Source organism: Eschrichtius robustus, chromosome 13 (genome assembly GCF_028021215.1).
Source record: "Eschrichtius robustus isolate mEscRob2 chromosome 13, mEscRob2.pri, whole genome shotgun sequence".
Lineage (NCBI taxonomy): Eukaryota > Metazoa > Chordata > Mammalia > Artiodactyla > Eschrichtiidae > Eschrichtius > Eschrichtius robustus.
In genome coordinates this window covers 61094107-61121701 of record NC_090836.1, presented here as the reverse complement: position 1 = coordinate 61121701, position 27595 = coordinate 61094107, and the positions used below count along the sequence as shown (strand labels likewise).

The following is a 27595-nucleotide window of genomic DNA, read 5'->3' as shown; positions in this document are numbered from 1 at the left end:
TGTTCGAAGAAAGGCTGGAAAGATAAACAAGAATATTAACAACATTAGCCTCTGGGTTTGGGGATTATAGGTAACTAGTGTTTTTTTTACTCACGTATTTCAAATTTAATAATTTAATAACTTTTACAGTTACTTTGGAAATAAATAAGAGCATAACTACACTTATAAAGATAAAATTCTGTTACTTTTAGAATAAAATATATACCAATATAAAAAATGCTGTTGAATAATATATAGAAATAATTCTGATGATACAGTTAAAATATCTCCCAGAGGAAAATTATACTTGCTAAAAGAAAAAAAAACACACTATTTTAAAATATAAATTTTGATGCTTAATCATGATATGGGTCTATTTATTTCCAAGCAGGTTCTCAGTAGACCTAATTTGACCAGTAACTGCCTCCAGGACTGGGCAAGTCAAGGTCATTGCTTTGGGCTTTATTTTTTAATCCTCATTGGACAAGGGCTAAAGTACATGAGTTCTAAGGTCCCTTCCTGCTCTGTTAGTACAAGTGTCTTTTCATTAGTGATTGTATTAACATTGAAATGTGGATTTAATTATTTTCAAAGACAATAAAAAAAAATCTCAAATCACTGGCCTCTCGAAGAATACCTCTTTCTTTCAGTGGCACTACACATGCCATTGATATAAAGTGTGGCACACCATTTAATTAATTTTAATTAATTTGCAGTTCATTTGAAATATCATTTGCCTATTCTAACTAAAAATTAGAAGACAGCTTTGGTTGAGGCTTCCTCACCAACACTCCGTATCTTGCTCTGCCTTATAAGTACAAGCACTCTTACTTCTTTTGGGGCAGACAATCCTAGACTTTTAATTATCAGACTGAAAAATAACCTGCATTTACAAAGGCTGACAGTGTCCATCTTGTCCGCTACCCCATCTCTCATTCTATCCAGATTTCTTGGTCCCTTGACTGCCGCTAAGAAAGCCATCCTGAATAAAAATTACAGCTGTTTAGAAGGAATGTGTGACTTTTTGCACCTACCTGTCTGTTTCCTCATCTGGAAAACGGGAATCATAATTCCTTACAGGGTTGTTACAACGATTAAATGAAATAATGTTTCATTTGATATTCACATGAAAACGGTGCATATCAAGGGTTCAGTATGGATGTTAGATAAATGTTGTGCATAGCCAAGTGCAGGGGACATAGAAAATTGCCTAAATAGGTAGTAATAACATCTCTCCTCCTCATTACTTTTACTACTATTATTATTAGGATGCAGTGCCAACAAATATTCCTATCGTTCCCAAATGAGTACTGGACTATAAAGAAAGCAAAAATAAAGTTTTTAGACAACCTTGTTAAAAGTGAATGAGTAATTATAAAAGTCACTACAGACACTGCATCTCAAGTTTAAGGCATCACAATAAAATACACTTTTATAATTCCACCTAACTTTACTGGTATACTTGTCAATCAAATACACTGCTGAATCTATACAAAAACCCTGGCAACCAAAGGAATATCGTTCCTTAGTATCTCTACAAGGCCCATGGCCAAGGAAGAACAGAATTCCAAGTGAAGTATGCAGTTGGTGAGCGGCTGAAAGAACAGGAGACAGCAACGCTGTCAGCTGGCACCTTTCATGCATCAGCTGGGGCTGCTCTGTTTCTGAAGAGTCTTCTCACTGGTGCCCACACAGCCTGCTCATTCCCACTGAAAATGGAGCACGACAAAACAAAATACCCTCTGGACCTCAAAACAAAATAGAGTTGGGGAAAACTGGTGGACAATAGACCAACAATATTTAAAATTACTGTGTTCTGAAATGATGTTCCAAACCTCTTCACATTTTATTTTTGCATATTTGCTAAGAGGTATATGCTGCTCTTTCTATATGAAAGAAAAAGGATTGCTGGGAATGGCTGAGTCATTTTAACTCTTAATATCCCGAATGTATCAAGAGTATATTTTAAGATAGCTGCACTCCTTTTAAATGGCTCTTATAATTAAAATAAACGTACTTTAAAAGAGACGTTCACTTTGCTTAAGCTGAAATAATATATATTACATTATATTTTAAACCTTTAAGTCCCTATATATACAGTAGCTATTATTTCTACTGGCTGGGAAGGGAAAGGGATGGAGAGGGTTAAGTTTCTGGGCTGTAAGACCACTTCATAAAATATAATTGCTAAAGCATAAGAACAAAAGAAACCAGTGACTCAGACAACATTAAAAAGAAGAGGACAAGGAGAAGGAGACATCAAAGAAAAAGTAGAAAGAAAGAAAGAACACACGAGACATGTACAGAGTGGCCAAAAAATTCAGAGTAAAAATGACAAAAAGACAGGCATGACAAAGACCTACAAAAAGGTAAAGGGGAAAAAACGCAATGAGAGGAGAATTTGTGACTTGATTTGTTGAAAATTTTTCTTTGGCCTGGATTTTTGAACACATTCTACTGAAAAGCCTAGAACAAAGTTATTTACCGTTTCACAACTCAGAACCCTTATGACATGCAGAATCAATTATACCCATAAGACCTCCAAAAAATTGAACTGGTTTATAACAAAGGTAGAAAAATTAAGATATCCATGATGACTCACTTTAAAGCAGTAAGCAGCAGCCTGCTGGCATAAATAGCTCTAAAAACATAATTTAAAACTTAAGAGGTGTACAGTTGTAATAGAAGTCATGAAATGGCTGATAAATCGCCCTATTTATAGATGCCTGTGTTACAGAGGAGATAAATTGTTTCTGGATAACTGCGTGCCTATTATCTGTGGCTTCCCAACGAATTTCAAATCTGCTCTATCCTGATCCTTGAATATTTAAGCTTCTTCTTCACTTAGCTCAGGTCAGAGCACTGTAAATCTAAGTGCCTCCTATGATATGAAGTCTAAATATAGATGGTGTTTTCTGAATCACAAGGATTAGGAATCAGTACTTGCGGTTAACTTTTAAGATGAAAGATAATGATAGGAACGACACATTAGTCACAAGAGCAAATCCATAGCACTATTCCCACTCAAATCATGATCCAGGCTTGAGTGTTTATGAAAACTCCACTGGGTGACATAGGGCTCCACCTGAACAAATAAATCTTGTTGCCCAGGAATAACTTACAGCAACAGTCATTGTCTTGAATTCTTCATACAAAGGTTGAAGATTGCACCAGTTTATTGTATCCATCAAATTACTACATCGACAAATGTATGGGCCTATGCAAATGAGGTTTACCTTCATTTCTAATGCACCGTCAAGGTCACTGTGGTTAATAAGGCTGATTGTACAGCTTGGGAAGAATCAACTACAGCCATTTAGTTAATACTTTAGGCATAACAAGTAAACTGTCATGAGTAGGCAATAATTAATATATTTTCCTCACTTGAAAGGTCTCCAACTAAAAGATTTTATTTGGCTAAAGTAAGTTTTACTATTCTCTGTGTGTGTGTGTTTGTGTCTGTGCATTGACCAAAATGTAATTCTGTACGTTTCGTAATTTTATTTGTTAGATTCACTGCATAAGAAAATTCTGTACTTTTTAAAAATAGAGAAATATTCTTATTCTCATCAAATCCTGGATGTTCTATGGTTTCACTGAAATACGCTTTGATCCTCCTGTGAAAAAGCAGTGAAATCCATGAAAAACTTTATAATACATGTATGTACGCTAAGGAATAAGGATGTATATAATTAAATCTGATAATTAAATATAGTTATAAAAAACTAGTCCTGTTACACAAGGTAAAATAAAATTATTGATTAAAAAAAGAAGCTGGGGTCTGGAGAAAGGGAGAATGGCAAGAGTGGATGAAAAAAGTTACAAAACAAGCTAGAAGGCCTATTTTGCATTGGGAGATAACATAGCTGAGAAAAACACACACTTTAAAAGAGTCGACTCAAATGTTATGACTTTCTGAAATAAGTGAAATGTATGTATGCCCATATACATGTAATTGGCAGGTATTGGTCATAACGTTGCATGTGTATAAAGAGAAGGGGAAAACAGTGCACACTGAATGCCTGCACTGTATGTTCGTTTCAGCATAAAATAAGCAAGGTTTGTTTATATATGAAAATAAAAGTCACTTCAATTTTTTCTATTTGGTTTTTTAATTATAGAAAGAACCTCAAGTCACTAGAAAGTAAAACAAAAAACAAAAAACCTCTTTCTAAATATTTAGATGTGAAGGGATTCTGAAACACGAGAATGGGTCCTTTGCTGTGAATTTTAGGAATATCTCTCTATATTATTCTATCTTCATGTGATAGGCCACTCCCATCTTTTTTTCCTACACAAGTAAAAAAATAATATTCTGAGGAATCATGATATTAATTTTGTCTGAATTTTATGAGGAACAAGAAGAACCTCCCTTCTCAGTATCTTCTTTTATTCCTCCATTTCATGATGAAAATCTTAAGTAAGAACAGGGTGAAGTTAGCGAAAGTTAGAAGTCTTATTTGCTATCTATTGGTAGCACTCCTTGAAATCTCATCAACACAATCCAAAATATTATGTACCAAGTTTTGATTGCAAGGCAGAGGCTAAAGTTGTGTGTATTAGTTTCGTATGGCTGCCGTAACAAATTACCACAAACTTGGTTGCTTAAAACAAAAGAAATTTATTCTCTCACAGTTCTTATGGCCAGAAGTCCAAAATCAAGGTGTCAGCAGGCTGCTTCCTCCTGGAGATTCTGAGGAATCAGTTCCATGCCTCTCTCCTAGCTTCTGGTGGATCTGGCAATCCTTCGCATTCCTTGGCTTGTAAATGCATAACTTCAATATCTACCTCTGTCTTCACATGGATTTCCCTCTGTGTTTCTCTGTTCCTTCTCTTCTGTCTCTGATACGGACACTCAACATTAGACTTAGGGCGCACCCTAAATCCATGCAGTCTCATCTCAAAATCATTAATTTAATTACATCTGCAAAGATCCTATTTCCAAATAAGGTCACACTCACAGATGGGGTTTAGGATTTAGACATGTCTTTTAGAAGCCACTATTCAATCCATGGAAGTGTGTGCATGTGCTTTTATTTTTCCTATTATTGCCAAGAAATTACAAGTCATCAGAGTTCTTTCTCACTTTCAGATATTTTAAGATATGGGTAACGCAAAACAATATTTGATGCCTATGGAAGATCTTTCATCAACATTATCACAATATTGAGTAAATGTTATCACACTATCATTAGAAAGACTACCATGAGTTATTTTCATTTTGAGATAGAATAACGTATATGCATGAAATCAGTCCTAAGTCTTAATCACAAGGGGGAAAAATAAATAAAAAGGAAATGTTGTTGATGTTGCTGAAAGAATCTTCTCAGTGCTAATAGCAATGCTTATATTATTTTTGGAAAATGCGGAGGAAATTTCTTCTTTATAGTGGTTGGTAGTAGTTGCGAAAAACCTTGTAATCAATGACTCTTGAATCCATCAGTATAATCTATTGTCTGTGAGTATGTAAGAATGTTTTGGAAGCTGCAAATATTTTTGTTGGTGCTTCTGCTCTGGCTTAGTAAATAATAATGATTACTATTGTAAGTTTAATCACCACTGCTCCCTGTGTTGCCCACGTAAATCTATATTTACTTAGTACTTCTACTGTGATAAAGTCAGACAGTTAAAATAGAGCTATTCTATAACTAATCAATAGGCGTATCTTTTGACAGATAACACAAAAGTTCAATAGTGTTATGCCTGAAATTGGTATAATATTAGGCAAACAATACTGGCATGATAGGAAAATTACTTTTGGCAGAAATGGGGGGAAAACCAATTATACTGAAAAGAAAAAAAAGTTAAATTAAATCAAGTTATTTTCAAAAGCACACCTCTCTAAAAATTAAAATACCCTGAAAAAATACTTTTGACTATTTGCCTCTATGCGTGACCAATAATATAATATTTTTAAGTAAAATGTCAGGAAAAGCCAAAAGGGTTGGGAAAAGGGAAATAAGTGTATGATTATTTCTGCATTTTAAATTAGAATATAAAATCGTTAATGCATTTAGATTACAAACTAAATGTGACTGTAAAAAAGTGAATAGAATTATGCACTTATATTAGCTCTCAATGCAATTAAAATCCCTGCTACACTGAAAAGTAAATTAAAAACACATCCAAATTAGTCCTGCAAGTAGGTCATTCAGTCAAATATTTATCTGGTGGCGAACTGAACTGAGCTAGCATGTATTGAATTCTCCAAATGGCAAGGACAAGCGGTAGTTTCAGTGTGATTCCAGAGAAGCATAGGGAGAAGAGGGATTATAAAGTCCTCTTCTACATTTAGTTATAGCTGCTCCTGAAGTAATCTTATACATGACCTCTCCTTATACAAAAGGTTAGTCAGGTAGTGATTGACTACTGGTTATGAAAAAGATTTCCAGTCTGACGAAGGAATTCACAATTGGATTAATTCAGATAGCAAGCCCACTTACGACATTTCACATATGGCTTTTCTTCTCCATAGCTTACCAAAACACTTCTATTTGCTAACATACTCTCATCTTAGAAGAGAAATCCCCTTAAGCTTTGATGAAGGAGCATAATCAATTAACGGGCATTTTTGCTCTTCTCAGCAAATAAAAACAAAACCACCCGATGAACTGAAAATGAAATTATAAAACTTCCAGACGACGTTCTTGGGTCAGTGTAGATTCTGCCCAATCACCTAAACTTTTGAAAGTACCAAGACTTTAATCTTGAGAAATGATGTTGAGGAAGAAGGCCATTTATTTTTAGGTGACTTTTTCTTTTTTTGTTTCTAATTTTTATTGGAGTGTAGTTGATTTACAATATTGTCCCAATCTCTGCTGTACAGCAAAGTGCATCAGTTATATCAGTATATCAGTATCCCTTCTATTCTCTCCCTGGACAATCTCATCTACTTCTCATCCTAACCATTTCTACCTACATCCTAGTGCAGGGGTCTTCAAAATGAGGTGTTTGTACCTCTGGGGGTAAAGTAAGACTTTTCAAGGAGTACCTAAGGATATGGGTAGTATTAAGGTAATCCATTTTCACATTCTAAACTCTTATATAGATAGCTCTTTTTTCATAAACACCCTTCTCCCACTTTCTCTCACTTTCCAGGAGAGAGGCATATTTCTCATTTATTCATCTTGCATGTTCTGAGGGTGCATTGTACTGCAGTATCAGATAAAGAGAAAATTCTAAATATTGGTGTTGATATCTAGAAAATGAGTTTTCAATTTTTTAAAATCTCTGCTTCCACAAAATTTGAAGAAGGGACTGATCAAGCTGTCAGGTGATAATTAAATTTTGGTGATAGATTACTATGTGATTTTTGGCACAAAACTTGGAAAGATTTTGAAGAATTGTGTTACATTCCTGTAACAAAACAACTTCCATTTCCATCTATTTTCATGTATAAGGTTTTTCAGCACTTTAACATAAAAATATGAATAGAATTGATGGTGAAACTTTCTCATTCTAGCAGTGAGTAATGTTTATCTGTGAGTATATAAACTAATTGGAAAAAAGGCCAATTTCAATTTTTACTTTTATATTTAACAATTTTTATTTTCATGTTTAGAAATTATTTACCAAAATTTGCAATGTATTTATGTGATCAAGTATATACAGTAAACAATTGTAATGAAAACCCAATTTAGGGGAAAAAAAACGTAACAGGCTTTTATGATGACTTGAAAAAATGTGTGTGTGTATGTCTATGTGTGTTCTGAGCATGTATTTTTTACTGCAGAGAAGTATGATAGGGTGATCCAAAAAAGATTTTCAAGCAAAACTGTATTATATTAGAACATAATTTGAGGGAGGAGAAAAGAATAATGTGAAATTTGTGACTAGTAAATAAGAACATAATCGTATTTTTAAATGTCTAATGATGGTTATAAAATAGCTATGATGTTTCAAATCCACTGTATACATTTAAAGGTCTTGAAAGAATTTTATTGAAAAAAATGTTTATTTAGAATATGCTGGAATTTAAATCCTTGCAATTATTTATTTATTTGTTGGTTTGTTCAATAAATTTATTTATTTTAGGCTGTGTTGGGTCTTCGTTGCTGCACACGGGCTTTCTCTAGTTGCGGCGAGCGGGGGCTACTCTTCGTTGCGGTGCGCGGGCTTCTCATTGTGGTGGCTTACTCTTGTTGCGGAGCGCGGGCTTCAGTAGTTGTGGCACGTGGGCTCAGTAGTTGTGGCTTGTGGGCTCTAGAGTGCAGGCTTAGTAGTTGTGGCACACAGGCTTAGTTGCTCCGCGGCACGTGGGATCTTCCCAGACCAGGGCTCGAACCCGTGTCCCCTGCATTGGCAGGTGGATGCTTAACCACTGCGCCACCAGGGAAGCCCCAAAGCCCCTCTTGCAATTATTTAAATGTACGATGAAAGTTTTAGATTTGGACTGAAAAATGTCATTTTAGGCAATTCATATGCATAAAAGTTTGAGCGCAAGGGATTATTCTACTCAATTGTCATCAAATGCCTTCCTTTCTCTTACTTTTTATATTAACTCCTGTCACTCTTCCTTCCTCAGTCATGTTCAAATATATCCCCTTCACTTCATTTCCAACACCAGCACTCAGGGCCGGAAGTCTTCCCTGATCTCTCTGATCTGGTTAAATTCCTACAGGACAGTCTCTCAGAACACCACAGATCTCTTTTTGGTTGCACTCACCTGAGTTTCATTTTTAGCTTTATGTGATTATTTTGAACAATTTCTGTCTCCCTCTTACACTCCCTCCTTGCCCCTGCATTCATCTTTAGGATGGGTAAGGGCACGGACCACATATTCTCAATGCCAGTCAGGTAGCAGGGGCTGGCATGGCTTGAATGAAGCAATGCTGCCTTCCAAGTGTCTAGCACAGTGCCTGATACATCGCAGCTGCTCAATACATACTTATCGAATACATGAATAAATGAACATATATCCTCCTTTAACTATATAATCAAAAGAGAACCCAAAGTGGACACATTGTGAGGAAACTGTATGATTTATGTGCAAGCACAGTCAGTGTGAAATTTTGGACTGTTGGAGCTTATGGAAGCACTAGAGATTTGTTCTCGCTTTAGAAAGAGGGTTGAAATTTGGAGCCATTAACAGACTTGTCTTAACCCACAGCTGCCTAATGACAAACTAGGAGCAAATCTAATTCCTCACCCCAGCTCACTGGAGGTTTGGGCAGCCCTGCCCTTTCTACTACTCCACATAGACTCTGTGCTGTGTTCACTTGTCTGCAACAGAACAACGCTGGTATCTGACCACTAAAATGGCAGATCTGGCAGGTATAACTTTACCCTATTGAAAACTTATAGTAGGTCAATGTACAGTAAAAAAAATACAAAAAGGAGTGTTAAAGAGCAGAGGTAATAGAACCACAATAACTTGGAAACATGGGCAGTAAATTAGGATCTATGTTTTCAGGGAAGAAAACATGAGGTTTCTGAACCGAACACATACAGACCATAATGGAAAGAGCCCTTTGTCCATCCACCTTTACGTTCTCACATAAGTAAAGCAAATATTGATGGATAGAGAGCAGACACAAAGGAAAGGAGCTTAACTGGAGCTCTTTACACTATGAGATGAAAAAAACGCTATGCCTGTTGGAGGGACATGTACCATAAATAGCAGCTGATTAAGGGGAGGGAAGAAAATGTAATATTTACCCAGAGGCCCAGACAGGCAGTATTTCTTAAAGCAGGGAGAAAAGGGCAAACGTCCCCCTGCTCCTAATTGACAGTCTCTATGGTAATGTTTTGTTTTTTATTTTATGTAACAGGTCACATCCTTATATCCTCAAAACTTATAGAGAGTTAAGTCTAATATTGAAGGCATTCTATAAATGTCCTATTCTGTTCTATTCTACACTGTTCCTACTTTCCCCATCTAAAATTCATACCACTCATTACTCGGGGTGGGGGGGTGGTCAAAACAAGTATTCAGCAGCAGGCAACTTCAAAGATGATTAATGTTGTATAATTTCCTAAGGGTCAGATATTATATAGGCATTCTTTTACATAATTCTCACTACTTGTTTGGTTGTTAGGAGTACTGCCACTTTTCAGATGACAAAACCAAGTGATTTTCCTAAGTTAATTTAGTTGAACAGCTGCAATCTGATCACGGTGTCTTTGACGCTGAAGACCATAACCGTCCCTAACACCAACGGTTCCCAAAGTGTGGCCCCCAGATCAGCAGCAGCAGCACCCCTGGAAACTTGTTATAAATACAAATTCTTGGGCCCCATTTCACCTACTGAATCAGAACTCTGGAGGTGGGGCTCAGCATAAGTCCCCCCGGTGATTCTTGTGCACAATCAGGTTAGAGACCACAGGCTTATACAGTGTAGCATAAAACTTTTCGCTTACACTCACTGCAGAGAGTACTTGAGTTCTCTTGGCTGTCTGTTTTGCTTCTCTTTTTTTTTTTGATCATTCTTGAACAAACATCTATTTACTGATGTATGGAAATTTGATGTACCACCACAGAACTACCGGCAGTAGGGGTAGAAAGTAGACAGGCGAGGGACGGAAGCCCAGATCCGCCACCTATTGTTATATAATCTTGGCAAGTTGCATAACCTTTGTAAGTTTTGGATTTGTCTTCTGTAAAAATGAAAATAAAAATGGCGAGATCATGCACCAAAAGCACTTAGCCCAATCCTGAAATGTAATAAATACTCAATAAAATAGATATAGCTTTCATTATGATTATCATTGTTAAAGACAACAATATTGGTAACATTATAATTAATTGCATGAGTAGTGAAGCTTATTATTGCAGTATTATGTATGCTGCAAAGCTCCAGAGATTCTCCTCTACTTACAAATTTTATTATAAAATGGCCTTAATTTTTTCAATTTCAAAATGAATTTCCAATTAATTTCAATTCACTAAACATTTTTAATTTCCCACAATGTACAAGGTATTCTGCTCTTTTAGGGTATCTTTTAAGTAGGGTATTGATACCAGTTATCAATTTATATGTTAGGGAATGGATATCACCATTGAATACTTTTTTTAAAATTAAACACTTTAAATCTTTACTGTGTCTTGGCTTAAAGCTTTATTGGAAGATTGGGATTGACATATACACACTACTATATACAGAATGGATAACTAATAAGGACCTACTATAGAGCACAGGGAACTCTTCTCAATACTCTGTAATGACCTATATGGGAAAAGAATCTGAAAAAGAGTCGATATATCTATATGTATAACTGATTCACTTTGCTGTACACCTGAAACTAACACAAGACTATAAATCAACTATACTCCAATAAAAATTTTTAAAAAAAGAAAAAATGTATCTTTTCACATTATTTGAAAAATAATACATTATCACAAAATTAAGAGGCTGTGTCAACTGTGGACACATTTAACTTCAGGTTAAATTTTTATTCAAAGAAAATCGCATATTGCTCTCTTGAGACCCCTGGACAGTTAACTGTACAATCTCAACAGTGTTTTAATACAGACAGTTTCAAATAATAATTCACTTGCAGTAAAAATATATCCCCTCTATTTTACTCAGTGAAGCTCAGGCCAAATAGTTCTTGTTTATTTGCACCAACCAGTGAAAGGAACCAATTTCTGTCCCTTTTATTATGCTTTTTATCCATACAAAAAGACTATCATCTTTTCTGTCTTTGTTTTTTAGAGTGAAATTCTCAGTTCTCACTACCTCCTCTCGTAGCTGGTGTTTTCAAGATTTTTTAATCATTTGTATTGTTCTCTACCGAATGCTTGGTGATTTGTCTCTTTTCTGAAATGTGGCACTCTGCTGAACTTAGTCCCCAAACCACAGACTAACAAGACGGGAACATAGCTCAATCTGTCTGTATGCATGACATCGCCATTACAATTCAACACACTGTAGCATTTGAATATTTTAACAGGGCTCAGAATGTCGACTCATTCAATGTATCATCCACTGTAATTCTTGAATTTTTCTCACTGTTGCTACCATCTCTAGCTTTTCATTGCACGTTTTGGTTCCATTACCCTGCCCTGCACCAACTTTCCATTCCATTTTCCTGAATCCAATGCCACCTATTCGACCTATATCCCCAGTATATCAAGATCAGGCTGTATAGTAACACAGCACCCCAGAGGTTGCAATCCCTGCTACTTCCACGACTCTTTGTCCTTTAGATTTACTAGCATAAATACATAGCATCTCTCCAACCAAAATATTTTAGTATACAACTACATTACCCTTGGAGGGTTTTTTCAGATGATTTTTAAGGTTCCAGTTAAACAAAACCAAGCAAACAAGCACAAAGCTTACTGGTCTGTTACTTCAGGCACATTTAAGAAGAAACCTAGCCCTCCCCTTAATTGACTCAATTTAAGAAAGTTAAACTCAGCACCAAGAACAGGAGTACATTATTGTTTTATTATTGAGCTGTCATCCCCAAAATATAGATTAAACCTCTGATCTTCACACACAGATAAGATAGCTCAGTGAGTATCATGTGCCCTCCCTGCAGGAAGTCACTTGTGTATGCTGGGTCGTGTCATATGGTTGGTCAGTTGAGTAAACCTTAGTAAACACAGTGTTAGTTTCATTTAGCAGGTTTACTTGCCCAGTTACAAAAGAAAGCAAAGCAGGAGAATATAAAAATGATGAAGGAAATAACAAAAGAACCTTAAAATATTAGGCCCCAATTTAATTATTCTACCATGAGTAAATGGCAGGGTTATCAAAACTGAAATGAGCTGACACTTTCATTTATAAGAGAATTATGGAAGTGATTGAAGGTTCAAACTCACAAATCAAAAATTGCTGCACTCCTTAAACATCAATCCATGTGCCTTCCTTCTGTCTGGAAGCTGCATCCACCCACCTCACATACTCATACACACCTACCGCTGCCTCACTCAGCCCTATCACCTGACAAAGTCCTACTCAACCTTCATGAGGAAGAATGCAGTGTCTCCAAGGCAGTAACCTCTCCCTGCTGTGTGTTCACACTCTGTCTTGTGCTTAGTTCTCGCTTCAAAGTACCACTATTTGTTTATAGAACAGCATCTCCTATTCATCTTGAGCTCTGCCTCTTCTCTTTGATTTTTGGTTACCAGCTGCTATTGAGAATCACTCAATAGAATTTTGTTAAATGAATGAATTATTTTAAAAATAGATTTTCCCCAATAGCTATATTTTTAAATGTAGAAAGTGATGTCCGGCTTGAATAGTGTCTAGGGAAATTGTGGTAATGCAATGGTATAAGTTCAATTTTAATACAATGGCAAGAATATATGTGAGTATGGGTATATTCATGAAAGGGTTCAAAAACAGCTATCTGCTCTGAGAAAAGACATGCGTCTGTAGCCAAATAAAACAAAGAATGAAACCAAAAACAAAGGGGAGGAAAGTTGAGACCACAATCTTCAAATAGTATATATCACCTTTTTTTCCTCAACTGTATATATGATTATATATCTTAATCAAATTTTGGATGTATTGGTTTTGGATAAATGTTTAAGTTTTCATAGCCTAATTAATGTGGTAGAACTGAATGAGGTGGTTAAAAAATAGGAAAAATGTTTTATAACATTTTAAGTCTAATATAATAATTTCAGAAGACTTAGCAAAAAGGATAATCATTAGTCCAAGTTTAACAAATGAATTTGCTTTAGTTCTAAAGAAGAGTGATGAGGGATTTAATCACCGTCTTCAAGTGTATGATGGTTCCATTGAGAGATAGTAGTGATCAAATATTTTCCTTCTTAGCGCAGTGTACGACTAAGACCGATTAACTTAAAGAGAAAACAGGAAAACTCTAGAGAAGGTGAGACGTTCTGACTAATTACTGAGTAATGCAGTGAAAGATTTCCCTCACAGACTTTTAAAGCAGGAGAGCTACCTTTTGCTCTAGATTCAGGTACTAAATTTAAACTTAAACAACTCTCAGCAAGACAAATACCAATTTGTTCCATAAACGGATTACACTGTCTGTGGTTCTCAATGTTCTTCTACAACAAGCCTCTTTCTCTGTGGCTCACGGGGTCATCTCAGTCACTCATATCAGGGACAAGCCCCCTGTAGCACGTAAAATAGAATCATCTGAACAAATTGTTCCCTAGCTCTTCATTCTCTGATGGGACTCTCTTTAACACGGTGGCCAAAGACTGGAGAGGAGTGATTATAAATTGCCCAAAGCGTAAAAAGAAATGGAATTACAATGATCCTCGGAAATTCAAAGACACCTAAAAAGGTTTAGAAAACTATAGTGAGAAGATCACTGATCTTTGATTATTTTATACACTTAATATTCTTTTCATTAACATTAACAACTGACATTTAGTAAAATATTTAAATCAAAAATAATACTATTAAATATTTTTAACCTCACATTATGTATTAAAATACTGTACTGTGAAATTCCAAGGTACGAGTTTAAGGTTTCTGTCAAGGGTCACTAAAAGAGTAAAGGTTTTTCATAACCTTTTTGTTTTTAGTTTTTAATGTTAACATTTGCTATGCTACTTCATTTGTATCAAATGCTCACAGTTGTTTTATAAATAAATACCGCAACCTTTCTAAAGAACCTTAGAGTCTGACCTAAATTTAATTATTTTGTTCTCATGGGATAGCAAAGCTATCAAAATTTAAAATACGGTGACACCCTATATTTAAAGAATAAGTCTGGATTAAGAAAGGTAGTTTAAAAGTACATAAAACATTCCAAAGATATGTGTATTGTGGCTTTCATGCTGTTGCTTTGTAAGCTGTGAACCTGAAACAAAGTTTTGCAGTGTTTTTTTCTTGTCTTGTTTTTCTCCAGTTGATAAATGGAATGTGTCCACTGAGAATCTGAAAGCAGTATGAATCATATCAGAAATACAGGATTTGGTTCAACTTACCTGTTTCTGTTGCTGGAAATCCAATCTGAAATAAGCGTTGATGCCTGTTGGTGACAGTGCTTGTTGCCAAAACTACATGCTAGCATTATAACTTCTCTACGTAGCTCTCTGGGTATCATCAAAAGGAAAAGAAAAATTAACAAACAGTGTTAATATCTAGAGAGAAAAGGAAACTCGTTACACTACATTGCAGTAGATAAGTAAATAATTAGCACAAAATTAATTTTCAGATATGGAAATTCCATTTTGCTGAGCAAGAGATAACTAAGCAGGGTAGAAGTTATACATAAAGAGGTCTTCTCTGGAAACAGTACTATAGTGAGGGGTATGGGTTCAGATCTCAACTTTACCAATAGAGGCAGATCTTAAATTAAAACATGGCAAAGAAAAGCCTTTGTTCTCAGTACCAGGTGGTGGAAACTGTGTTGCCCATCAGAAGTCCTCCCAGGAGAGGGAAACGAAAGATGCAGAATGAAAGAAAGATCGTCTCATGCTGCTAAAGTCACAATGGTTTTAGTGGTGTATTACTGTACAGTTCTGGGGGAAAAAAGCAAATGAGAAAATAAAACCATACTCATGTTGGTAGGCTGCTTGAACAAGAGATCCATTAAAATTGCTTTTTGGCCAACCAAGCTTGATGTACGTTGTTGCAACTTGCTTTAAAATATATTCCTAAATGGGGGGGTAGGAGAAATAAAGATAATATCATTTTCAAATCGCTCCATGCTGACAATTAAAATTATACAGTAAAATTAAAATATTTTCTAAATGAGCCAACTTTGAAATATCAGTAAAATTATGGGCACGGTAATGCTCTATTATAATTTTATTCAACTTGATATGTCAAATATAGAAAATTAGTGTAAAATACAGTTGCAGTGATAGAAGTCTACTCTTTACTTCCTACTGAACAGTTAAGTAATTTGCACTATTAAATATTTGAGGTGATAATTTTTGTAGCAGAACAAGGAAAGTGAGGAATATTGATAATGAATCCATACATACATATATACAAATGTATGTAGATATAGTTTATGAAAATGAGCACCTAATATTTATGTGTTTTATGTCAATAGACCATATTTAATGCAAAACTGTTCTATAAGCCCAGTCAATAGCCTAGCCTTTTTGAACCTGACGTACACAGAACACTCTTTAGTAAAATGATGTGGTATTTCAAAGTCAAAATCCATTCATCTAATGATATATTTAACTATCAGTAGCAAGGTAAGATATGCTCTCCTCACTTTAATGTGGTCCTTGGATTCTGTCAATGGAACGAAAGCACTGAAATTACAGTAAAAGCAATTCTTAACTTTTATTGAAAATGAGGTGTCTGACATGATATACTCTTCTAAAGTACAAATATATACAAAAATGTATTTTACTTTACATAAGTTTAATATTGCAGTGTCTCTGTGTTAAGGAGAAAAGAGAAGAGTAATAAGTCCTTCTCCAGCCGATAAAATTTATACCATAACTGTAATGATACCTTTCCACGCATGTCTGTTTCAAGGGCTTAGACAAAACTAACAACAATGAACAGTCAAGCCAGGATTATTCCCATTTAAAAAAATATTAAAACAGAGGTGCTTTCACGTAGGTTTAGGATAAAATAGAAAGAAGCAACTCTTACGGACATCACACAGTTTAGATGGCTCTAATAAACAGATTTCATGTCACAGCAATCTAGTCTCGAGTCATTCCAAATGCGTAGGTTAATTAGCAGAGCCAGTATGTCATAAATTAGGATGACTTTATAAGACACAGGGCAGAGTCTTAAAATAACTAAAAGGAAATAAATAGTGCCCAAAGGTGACAGGAGTTACAGAGACATATTCTCATATGCAAAGCTTCACCGGTGATAAGAAATTTTGGAATCAAAAGCTCATTAGCAGTACTTAATCCTAATCTTATTCAAAATGATTATTACATTAGATTAGGTGGTGTCAGCAGTGCAATTCTGGTTTTCCAGTCTTCAAGCTTAGAAAATCTGGTCAGGTAACATTTTGGAATGTTTGTCATGTCTTCAGGTCTATTTGGATTATCTGTTGTTTGCTCTCCTATATCCCCTTGGACCCAATTATGAATGGGCTTTTGCCTCAATGTTGATCTTATCCGTGTTAATTAAGGAAGTGAATTGAATTTACTATGCCCTTTTGGTTAAAAATAATGACTACGAATCTTTACTGAAACTATCTATATTCTGTGAAGATCTTTGTATCCCTCTCCCCAGGTTAAGTCCTTTGTGAACACAGAGCCCTTTAACTCTAGGGAAGTAAGTTTGAACTTCAAGGATGTGCCATGTGTATTTGTTCTTAAATTTTGAGGCATTTAAGCTTAACTGACACTTTTAGGCTAGAACAAAAAGTAGCATGAATTACATTCCTTCTTCAAGAATTTGCCATTAGTGTTGCACAGAAGATCAGGACAAAAATAGCACAAATTAGAAGGAACTAAAATAACTCAGGATCAGTTGAATATAGTAGATAATGAGAAAACAGATTATCTTCTGAAAATAAGAAAGAAGAAAATATATCTTTTTACATTGAAGACATTGTATTTCTCCATGCGGTCCAGTAATTTATCTAGAGGATAAAGAGCTCGGCTGGCGGCATGCCAAGGAAGAAAATCCTTCTCCTCAGACAGGTATCTGATAATCTCCAGGGGAATATTCTGAGGCAAATAGCCAGCTCTGCACAGCCAAAAAAGTTAATGTTAATTATATGCAGAAAAGATACATGATGATGCAAAAATGAAGATTTTACTTATGCAAATAAAAGGCAGAAGGCAAGATTCATCACAGTATAAAGAAGCCATCCTCAGTACTATAAAAATAAAATTACTCACTTTTTAAATATAGTCCTACTTAGGATGCCAATGTCCCTTGATATATACAGAGTTGGAGAGTTAAAAATTTGAATGAACACAAAAATATCAGAATGCATGTTTTTAAAAAGGAAAGAATTGTGGAATTTGAATAAATCAACTCTAGGTATTTTCCTTCACGGAAACATTTCAGCAGTCACAAGTAACTGAAAATAATTGATTACTGAAATGAAATTCTGGTTTCTCAATGCATTCTCTTTACTTTTCATGTAGCTCTGTATAATGATATTTAATCCAGGTTGTTTTCAAAAGGATAATCAAATTAAAATAGCAATTTACAGTTTTGACTGTATCTATGTTACATTACCATACAAGCATTCTTCAAACCTTCCTGTTTAAAAAAATAAATGCTTTCTATAACACCTATGAAGATCAGAGTCAGATTTTAAGTCCAAATTACAAAAATGTTAAAGAAATAGGCTCTTCCCATTTATTATTTTCAATAGATGCTGTGTCACTGTGGGGACCAATGTCAGATTCTCTGGAAAATATGAAACTGTAGCTTTTTAAAGCTATCTGAACACATGCTGCCCACAGTTAAAGAGGGTATATCCAAAAAAGGATCCAAAAAGAAGTGATTACATATAAAATCTACAGTAGATTGCATATAAAATCCTTGCAAATCAAAGCAATATAAATGACAGTACCCAGTACATTAAAAGATGGCCTTAGCCTTGATGTCCCTGACACTATGTATTTTGCTGAATTTTTTTTACATTAATAATCAACTGAATGCAGACTTTTAACACAGGGGATAGGTAAATATGAAAGCAACCAAAGCCCGGTTATCTTCTTTACCTACATTTCACACCATTAGTCTTTGTGGCATCACAAAATTAGATGGACCTTTTTATTTGTGTTTGGTAGAAGGCAGACAGGGAGAGAGCAAAGCCTTTTCTCATCTTCATTTCGAACAAGTTTGCCAGATTATTTAGTCTTTACTTGTGTGATAAGCAAAAAGTACTCTAAAGACAAATATTAACTCGCAGCTGTGTTTATAATGTTCATAATAAAACCCAATTCTGAAGATTATTGGATTTAATAAATGAACAAGCATCACTCTAATGATTTTGGTTCACTCCTGGTATAAGATCAGCCACAGTTAATGGCTGACATAAACAAGAATGATAAAAATCACCCCAAATTTCTACATTTCCACAAAATTTCCTAGAGTTTGTATGATTTGGACTCCATCTAGATGTGTGCCACTTTTCTTGTACAGTTTCCAGTTTATACATCCTTGCAGAAATAGCATGAAATTAGGCTAAGGCAGCAACAATTAAATAAGAAACTTCTTATTTTTGCTACTGTAGCACCATAATAAAACAGTTAAATTTTGCTTACAAGGGTTTTAAAAGTAATGATTTGGTTTGTTTCCTTAAAAGTAACACAGCTTCCAGTATTTCAGATTTCATACTTTGTTTCCCCTGAACTTTTAATTCTAGATATTCATTAGCATGGTGGTCGTAAATTTGCCTCCCCTAAAATTATGTAATCCCTATGCCATGGATTATATAATTTTAGAGTTGAAGCCATTATTCTTTTGTTAAGGAAACAAGAAAAATAAGGTATTAAAACAAAAGGACCTTTAGTATGTAGCTAATTTATTAGGGCCCTTCAGATAAGTTTGGAAAATCAAGAAAGGTGTTTGGGTCTATTTTCTCACAGATTTAAACATACTACCTAATGTCAGTTACAATTTATTATGTTTCACGTCTTCTCTATACACGGATGGACATCTTTCAATGACTTATGTTTTGTGAGAAATATGGCTACAAATTAAAAAGTATGACAAATAATGCTATGAAAAGAGACTTGGACCCAAGAAAGAGCATGAAACTGAGGACGAGCCTGGAACCATGAGCGCCTCCTGAACAACTAAACAAATTCATGTCTCCAAGCCCCACATTCCTTATCTGTGAAATAAGAGGGTTGAACTAGGAGATATCTTTTTTAGCTCCCAAATCCTTTTATTCTAACCTACTTATCTATAATTTAGCCTGCTGAAAAAATTACCACAATATGGGCATAATGTATTTGTTTAAAATTTTGGAAAAAAAACCCTTATAATCTTTATATTCCCCACTCTTCAATTGTTTGATATGTTATGCGCAAATCTTCTAAGAGTCAGAGCTTGGGTCTAGGTTTTACAGGTCATCTGACACAGTGTTAGACAATTAAAGCAAAGCAAGCCTAATAGATATTCCAAATACTGACAAGACAAGTAAAGAAAAGTATTCATTAAATGAAGAAATGGAGCAGGTTCTGTTTTGAGTGCTTATGCCAAACATTGCTAACTGCTCACCAAAACCCACGTTCTCCTCTACTTCCTGGAATAGAGTATAATTACTATTCCCTTGGTAGTTATGTGTGGTCACGTGACTAAGCCCTAGCCTGTAGAATATAAGAGTTCCTCACTGTCAAGGTCAGCTCAGAGACATCTTTCATTAGCTCCTCCATGTTCTTTTCGCCTAAAAACGAATCTTCCAGGGTGACCTTGTATTGGACTCTTGTATTGAACATGTCAGAAACCACCTGGGTCTCTGGATGGCTGCATCCCCAAGTACCAGTTCTCACACCCAGTGCTGTTATGTGAGCAGGAAATACACTTCTATTGTTTTTGATCCGAATATATGTTTGGGTCTATTTTTTTTAAAGCAGTTGGCTTCTCTAATGCAGTCCTCAAATAGAATAAGAAACAGATGGCACTCAAATTGCCCTCATTTTGCGCTGTTACAAACATATGCGAGTAATCATCTACTACCTAATTCAATATACTCGCATTTAGCCTACTAAATCAAAATATGTAGCTATACTCAATTGGATGATAGGATAATCAGCTTCATTACAAAATTAAGACTTGTAAGAGATAATGTTGGTGAATAAGTTACCTAGTTTAGGTATGTGTTTGTGTAACTGTGTTTGTGTAATGATATCTGTGATTACTACTACTGATAAAGTAATCAATATAGGGGAAGTGTGTGGAATCCCAGTGAATGGAACATGACATTAGCTCAAAGTAATCAGACCAGAAGGGAGCACACTTAGGGGCCTGATGCTGAAATGCAGTGTCCTTAAATTTGCATCACCACAGGGAGATGTTGCTAAAAAAAGGGGGTGGGGGGTGGGGGGTGGAATTAGCAAATTTAAAGAATATTTCATGTATAACTAAATGTGTTTTATTAATCTTTTAGGAAGAAATTGTAGATGATATTTATATTCTCTACTGTTGAGGTGGGGCTTGGCATAAGGAATGAGTTAGGAATCAAGAAAAGACAATGGAGAAGAGAAGCAAATGAGGAAAGTTTAAGAAATGGATAAAAGATTGCCTATTGCACCTATACAGTTCTTCCTCCCATCCCTGCCCCTCCAACACACATACCCTCCCCTCCTCCTTCTCTAATTTATGGGAGCTTGCAACGAAATATATTTTTAGGCATACAAGAGAATATTTTTATAAGAAGGAGATTAAAACCAGACTATATTAACTGATGTTAAAGTGCACTGATCTTAGCTGGCTTTGTTTTCACCTAAGATCCAAAACTACTTTTTAAAAGCTGCTCTGAATTCCTGTGAATGTTAGCTCTTAAGTCTACTATGATGGGTGGCTTGTAAACAAATAACCTATTTTACCATGATTTTTCTTTGAAAGCCATTGGTTTCTGGGTGCTTGAAACTTAGGAAAAAATAGAAAGCACAATCTTCAGACTTTTCAGAGCATCATATTCCAGTTTTCATTAATTGAATATTCATTTAAAGCCAATAAATAGCCTACTACATTATTTCACCCTATATGGAGAAGGTACTGTAACTGTCCCTTAGGGCACAGATTTTTAAAGCAATTACTGAAATGCTTAATTAAGAAGTTTACTATTTTATCTATTATTCTTTGTTATTCATTATTAAGAGACTTTAATGTGCTCTTTGTGGGAAGATCCTATGGTGGAGATTGAAAATTCCACTAGTAAAGAGGAAACTACACAGGAGAGTTATCTGTGTCAACCATGGGTCCATTTGGTCATTTCCTAGAGAAAATAAAGATATGATTCAGGCACTGGCAACTGTTGCCTGCAGCAGAGGTGGAAAGGAAGTTACAGTCGGCCCTCCACATCCACGGGTTCTGCATCAGTGGATTCAACCAACTGTAGATAAAAAATATTTGGGAAAAAATATGCCAAAATTACAGAAAGTTCCAAAAGGCAAAACTTGAATTTGCTGCGTACTGACAAATACTTACATGATATTTACATTGTATATGGTATTATAAGTATTAATCTAGAGATGATTTAAAGTATCCTGGATGATGTACGCAGGTTATATGCAAATACTATGCCATTTTATATAAGGGACCTGAGCACTGGAGGATTTTTGTATTTGTGGGGGTTCCTGAAACCAGTCCCTGAAGGATACCAAGGGACGGCTATACTTACTTGCAGCCCCACAAAATTACGAACATTAAGTGGTACAAAAAGGAGTCTCATAGTCCCTTGTCCTCCTGTTGCTTTTCTTCCAGGAAGCCCTCTCCCAAAACTGACTTAGGCACCTATTTTCTGACCTCACATAACACCCCTATTCATAATAAATATCATGATATTAATCAGAATTTTATCATGATACTATCTTTCTCACTCACTGGACTTAGATCTGTAAGGAAATGAAGCATTCTTTTTACCCATCTTTTTATCCCCATAGCCTACTGCAGAATCTAGTTCAAAATAGGCACTCAATATTGTAAGTTCAAGATGGCAGAGTAGAAGGACGTGCGCTCACTCTCTCTTGCGAGAGCACCAGAATCATAACTAACTGCTGAACAAGCATCAACAGGATGATGGAACTCACCAAAAAAGATACCCTACATCCAAAGACAAAGGAGAAGCCACAGCGAGATGGTAGGAGGGGCTCAATCACAATAAAATCAAATCCCATAACTGCTGGGTGGGTGACTCACAAACTGGAGAACAATTATACCACAGAAGTCCACCCACTGGAGTGAAGGTTCTGAGCCCCACGTCAGGATTCCCAACCTGGGGGTCTGACAGGGGGAGGAGGAATTCCCAGAGAATCAGACTTTGAAGGCTAGCAGGATTTGATTGCAGGACTTCAACAGGTCTGGGGCAAACAGAGACTCCACTCTTGGAGTGTGCGCATCAGGACCCGGGGGAAGGAGCAGTGACCCCATAGGAGACTGAACCAGACCTACCTGCTAGTATTGGAGGGTCTCCTGCAGAGGTGGGGGGTGGCTGTGGCTCACCACGGGGACAAGGACACTGGCAGCAGAAGTTTTGGGAAGTACTCCTTGGCGTGAGCCATCCCAGAGTCCACCATTAGCCCACCAAAGGTCCTGTAGGCTCCAGTGCTGGGTCACCTCAAGCCAAATGATCAACAGGGAGGGAACTCAGCCCCACCCATCAGCAGACAAGCAGATTAAAGTTTTACTGAGCTCTGCCCACCAGAGCAACAGCCAGCTCTACCCACCACCAGTCCCTCCCATCAGGAAGCTTGCACAAGCCTCTTAGATAGCCTCATCCACCAGAGGGCAGACGGCAGAAGCAAGAAGAACTACAATCCTGCAGCCTGTGGAACAAAAACCACATTCACAGAAAGATAGACAAGATGAAAAGGCAGAGGGCTATGTACCAGATGAAGGAACAAGATAAAACCCCAGAAAAACAACTAAATGAAGTGGAGAGAGGCAACCTGCCAGAAAAAAATATTCAGAATAATGATGGTGAAGATGATCCAGGAGTTCAGAAAAAGAACGGAGGCAAAGATCGAGAAGATGCAAGAAATGTTTAATGAAGACCTAGAAGAATTAAAGAACAAACAAACAGAGATGAACAATACAATAACTGAAATGAAAAATACACTAGAAGGAATCAATAGCAGAATAACTGAGGCAGAAGAATGGATAAGTGACCTGGAAGACAGAATGGTCGAAATCACTGCCGCAGAACAGAATTAAAAAAAAGGAATGAAAAGAAATGAAGACAACCTAAGAGACCTCTGGGACAACAGTAAATGCACCAACATTCCCATTATAGGGGTCCCAGAAGGAGAAGAGAGAGAGAAAGGAGCTGAGAAATTATTTGAAGAGATTATAATCGTAAACTTCCCTAATATGGGAAAGGAAATAGCCACTCAAGTCCAGGAAGCACAGAGTCCCAGGCAGGATAAACCCAAGAGAAACACACCGAGACACATAGTAATCAAACTGACAAAAATTAAAGACAAAGAAAAATTATTAAAAGCAACAAGGGAATAACAACAAATAACATACAAGGGAACTCCCATAAGGTTAACAGCTGATTTCTCAGCAGAAACTCTACAAGTCAGAAGGGAGTGGCATGATATATTTAAAGTCATGAAAGGGAAGAACCTACAACCAAGACTACTCTACCCGGCAAGGATCTCATTCAGATTTGATGGAGAAATCAAAAGCTTTACAGACAAGCAAAAGCTAAGAGAATTCAGCACCACCAAACCAGCTCCACAAAAAATGCTAAAGGAACTTCTTTAAGTGGGAAACACAAGAGAAGAAAAGGACCTACAAAAACAAACCCAAAACAATTAAGAAAATGGAAATAGGAATATACGTATCAATAATTACCTTAAATGTGAATGGATTAAATGCTCCAAACAAAACACACAGGCTCGCTGAATGGATACCAAAACAAGACCCATATATATATGCTGTCTACAAGAGACCCACTTCAGACCTAGAGACACATACAGACTGAAAGTGAGGGGATGGAAAAAGATATTCCATGCAAATGGAAATCAAAAGAAAGCTGGGGTAGCAATACTCATATTAGATAAAATAGACTTTAAAATAAAGAATGTTACAAGAGACAAGGAAGGACATTACATAATGATCAAGGGATCAATCCAAGAAGAAAATATAACAATTATAAATATATATGCACCCAACACAGGAGCACCTCAACACATAAGGCAAATGCTAACAGCTATAAAACAGGAAATCGACAATAACACAATAATAGTGGGAGACTTTAACACCTCACCTACAGCAACGGACAGATCATCCAGACAGAAAATTAATACGAAAACACAAGCTTTAAATGACACAATAGACAAGATAGATTTAATTGATATTTATAGGACATTCCATCCGTAAACAGCAGATTACGCTTTCTTCTCAAGTGGACACAGAACATTCTCCAGGATAGATCACATCTTGGCTCACAAATCAAGCCTTGGTAAATTTAAGAAAATTGAAATCATATCAGGCATCTTTTCCGACCACGACTCTATGAGATTAGAAATCAATTACAGGGAAAAAGATGTAAAAAACACAAACACATGGAGGCTAAACAATACGTTACTAAAAAACCAAGAGATCACTGAAGAAAACAAAGAGGAAATCAAAAAATACCTAGAAACAAATGACAATGGAAACACGACCTATCCAAAACCTATGGGATGCAGCAAAAGCAGTTCTAAGAGGGAAGTTTACAGTAATACAGTCCTACCTCAAGAAACGAGAAAAATCTCAAATAAACAATCTAACCTTACACCTAAAGGAACTAGAGAAAGAAGAACAAACAAAACCCAAAGTTAGTAGAAGGAAAGAAATCATAAAGATCAGAGCAGAAATAAATGAAATAGAAACAAAGAAAACAATAGCAAGGATCAAGAAAACTAAAAGCTGGTTATTTGAGAAGATAAACAAAACTGATAAAACTTTAGCCAGACTCATCAAGAAAAAGGGGGAGAGTACTCAAATCAATAAAATTAGAAATGGAAAACGAGCAGTTACAACGGACACTGCAGAAACACAAAGCATCATAACAGATTACTACATGCAACTCTATGCCAATAAAATGGACAACCTGGATGTAATGGACAAATTCTTAGAAAGGTATAACCTTCCAAGACTGAACCAGGAAGAAATAGAAAATATTAACAGACCAGTCACAAGTAATGATATTGAAACTGTGATTAAAAATTTTCCAACAAACAAAATCCAGGACCAGATGGCTTCACAGGTAAATTCTATCAAACATTTAGACAAGAGCTAACACCCATCCTTCTCGAACTCTTCCAAAATATAGCAGAGGGAGGAACACTCCCAAACTCATCCTACTAGGCCATCACCCTGATACCAAAACCAGACAAATATATTACAAAAAAAGAAACTTACAGAAAATATCACTGTTGAATATAGATACAAAAATCCTCAACAAAATACTAGCAAACAGAATCCAACAACACATTAAAAGGATTATACACCATGATCAAGTGGGATTTATCCCTGGGATGCAAAGATTCTTCAATATATGCAAATCAATCAGTGTGATACACCATATTAACAAATTGAAGAATAAAAACCATATGATCATCTTGATAGATGCAGAAAAAGCTCTTGACAAAATTCAACACCCATTTATGATAAAAACTCTCCAGAAAGTGGGCATAGAGTGAACCTACCTCAACATAATAAAGGCCATATATGACAAACCCACAGCAAACATCATTCTCAAATGTGAAAAACTGAAAGCATTTCCTCTAAGATCAGGAACAAGACAAGGATGTCCACTCTCGCCACTATTATTCAACACAGTTTTGGAAGTCTTAGACACAGGAATCAGAGAAGAAAAAGAAATAAAAGGAACCCAAACTGGAAAAGAAGTAAAACTCTCACTGTTTGCAGATGACATGATACTATATACATAGATAATCCTAAAGGTGCCACCAGAAAACTACTAGAGCTAATCAATGAATTTGGCAAAGTTGCAGGATACAAAATTAATGCACAGAAATCTCTTGCATTCCAATAAACAACAAAAGATAAATTAAGGAAACAACCCCATCCACCATTGTAACAAAAAGGATAAAATACCTAGGAATAAACCTACCTAAGGAGGCAAAAGACCTGTACTCAAAAACACTGATGAAAGAAATCTAAGATGACACAAACAGATGGAGGGATATACCATGTTCTTGGATTGGAAGAATCAATATTGTGAAAATGACTATTCTACCCAAAGCAATCTACAGATTCAATGCAATCCCTATCAAATTACCAGTGGCATTTTTTACAGAACTAGAATAAAAAATCTTAAAATTTGTATGGAGACACAAAAGACCCCGAATAGCCAAAGCAATTTTCAGGGAAAAAAACAAGAGCTGGAGGAATCAGACTCCCTGACTTCATACTCTACTACAAAGCTATAGTAATCAAGACAATATGGTACTGGCACAAAAACAGAAATATAGATCAATGGAATAGGTTAGAAAGCCCAGAGATAAACCCACGCACCTATGGTCAACTAGTCTATGACAAAGGAGGCAAGGATATACAATGGAGAAAAGACAGTCTCTTCAATAAGTGGAGCTGGGAAAACTGGACAGCTACATGTAAAAGAATGAAATTAGAACACTCCCTAACACCATACACAAAAATAAACTCAAAATGGATTAAAGACCTGAATGTAAGACCAGACACTATCAAACTCTTAGAGGAAAACATAGGAAGAACACGCTATGACATAAATCATAGCAAGATATTTTTTGAAACCACCTCCTAGAGTAATGGATATAAAAACAAAAATGAACAAATGGGACCTAATGAAACTTAAAAGCTTTTGCACAGCAAAGGAAACTATAAACAAGATGAAAAGACAGCCCTCAGAATGGGAGAAAATATTTGCAAATGAATCAACAGACAAAGGATTAATCTCCAAAATATATAAGTAGCTCATGCAGCTCAATATCAAAAAAACAAACAACCCAATCCAAAAATGGGCAGAAGACCTAAATAGACATTTCTCCAAAGAAGACGTACAGATGGCCAAGAGGCACATGAAAAGCTGCTCAACATCACTAATTATTAGATAAATGCAA

General features: G+C 35.9%; 1 protein-coding gene across 1 annotated transcript in view; it reads right to left on the bottom strand.

Moving 5' to 3' along the window:
* Positions 1-27595, bottom strand: part of TRHDE (thyrotropin releasing hormone degrading enzyme) — a 394881-nt gene that overhangs the window by 17785 nt on the left and 349501 nt on the right. The window contains exons 13-15 of the mRNA XM_068560705.1: positions 17390-17537; positions 15417-15514; positions 14843-14950 (exon numbers count right to left, since the gene is read on the bottom strand). Of these exons, the coding sequence (XP_068416806.1) occupies positions 14843-14950; positions 15417-15514; positions 17390-17537 (354 nt within the window). The remainder of the gene's footprint in view (positions 1-14842; positions 14951-15416; positions 15515-17389; positions 17538-27595) is intronic.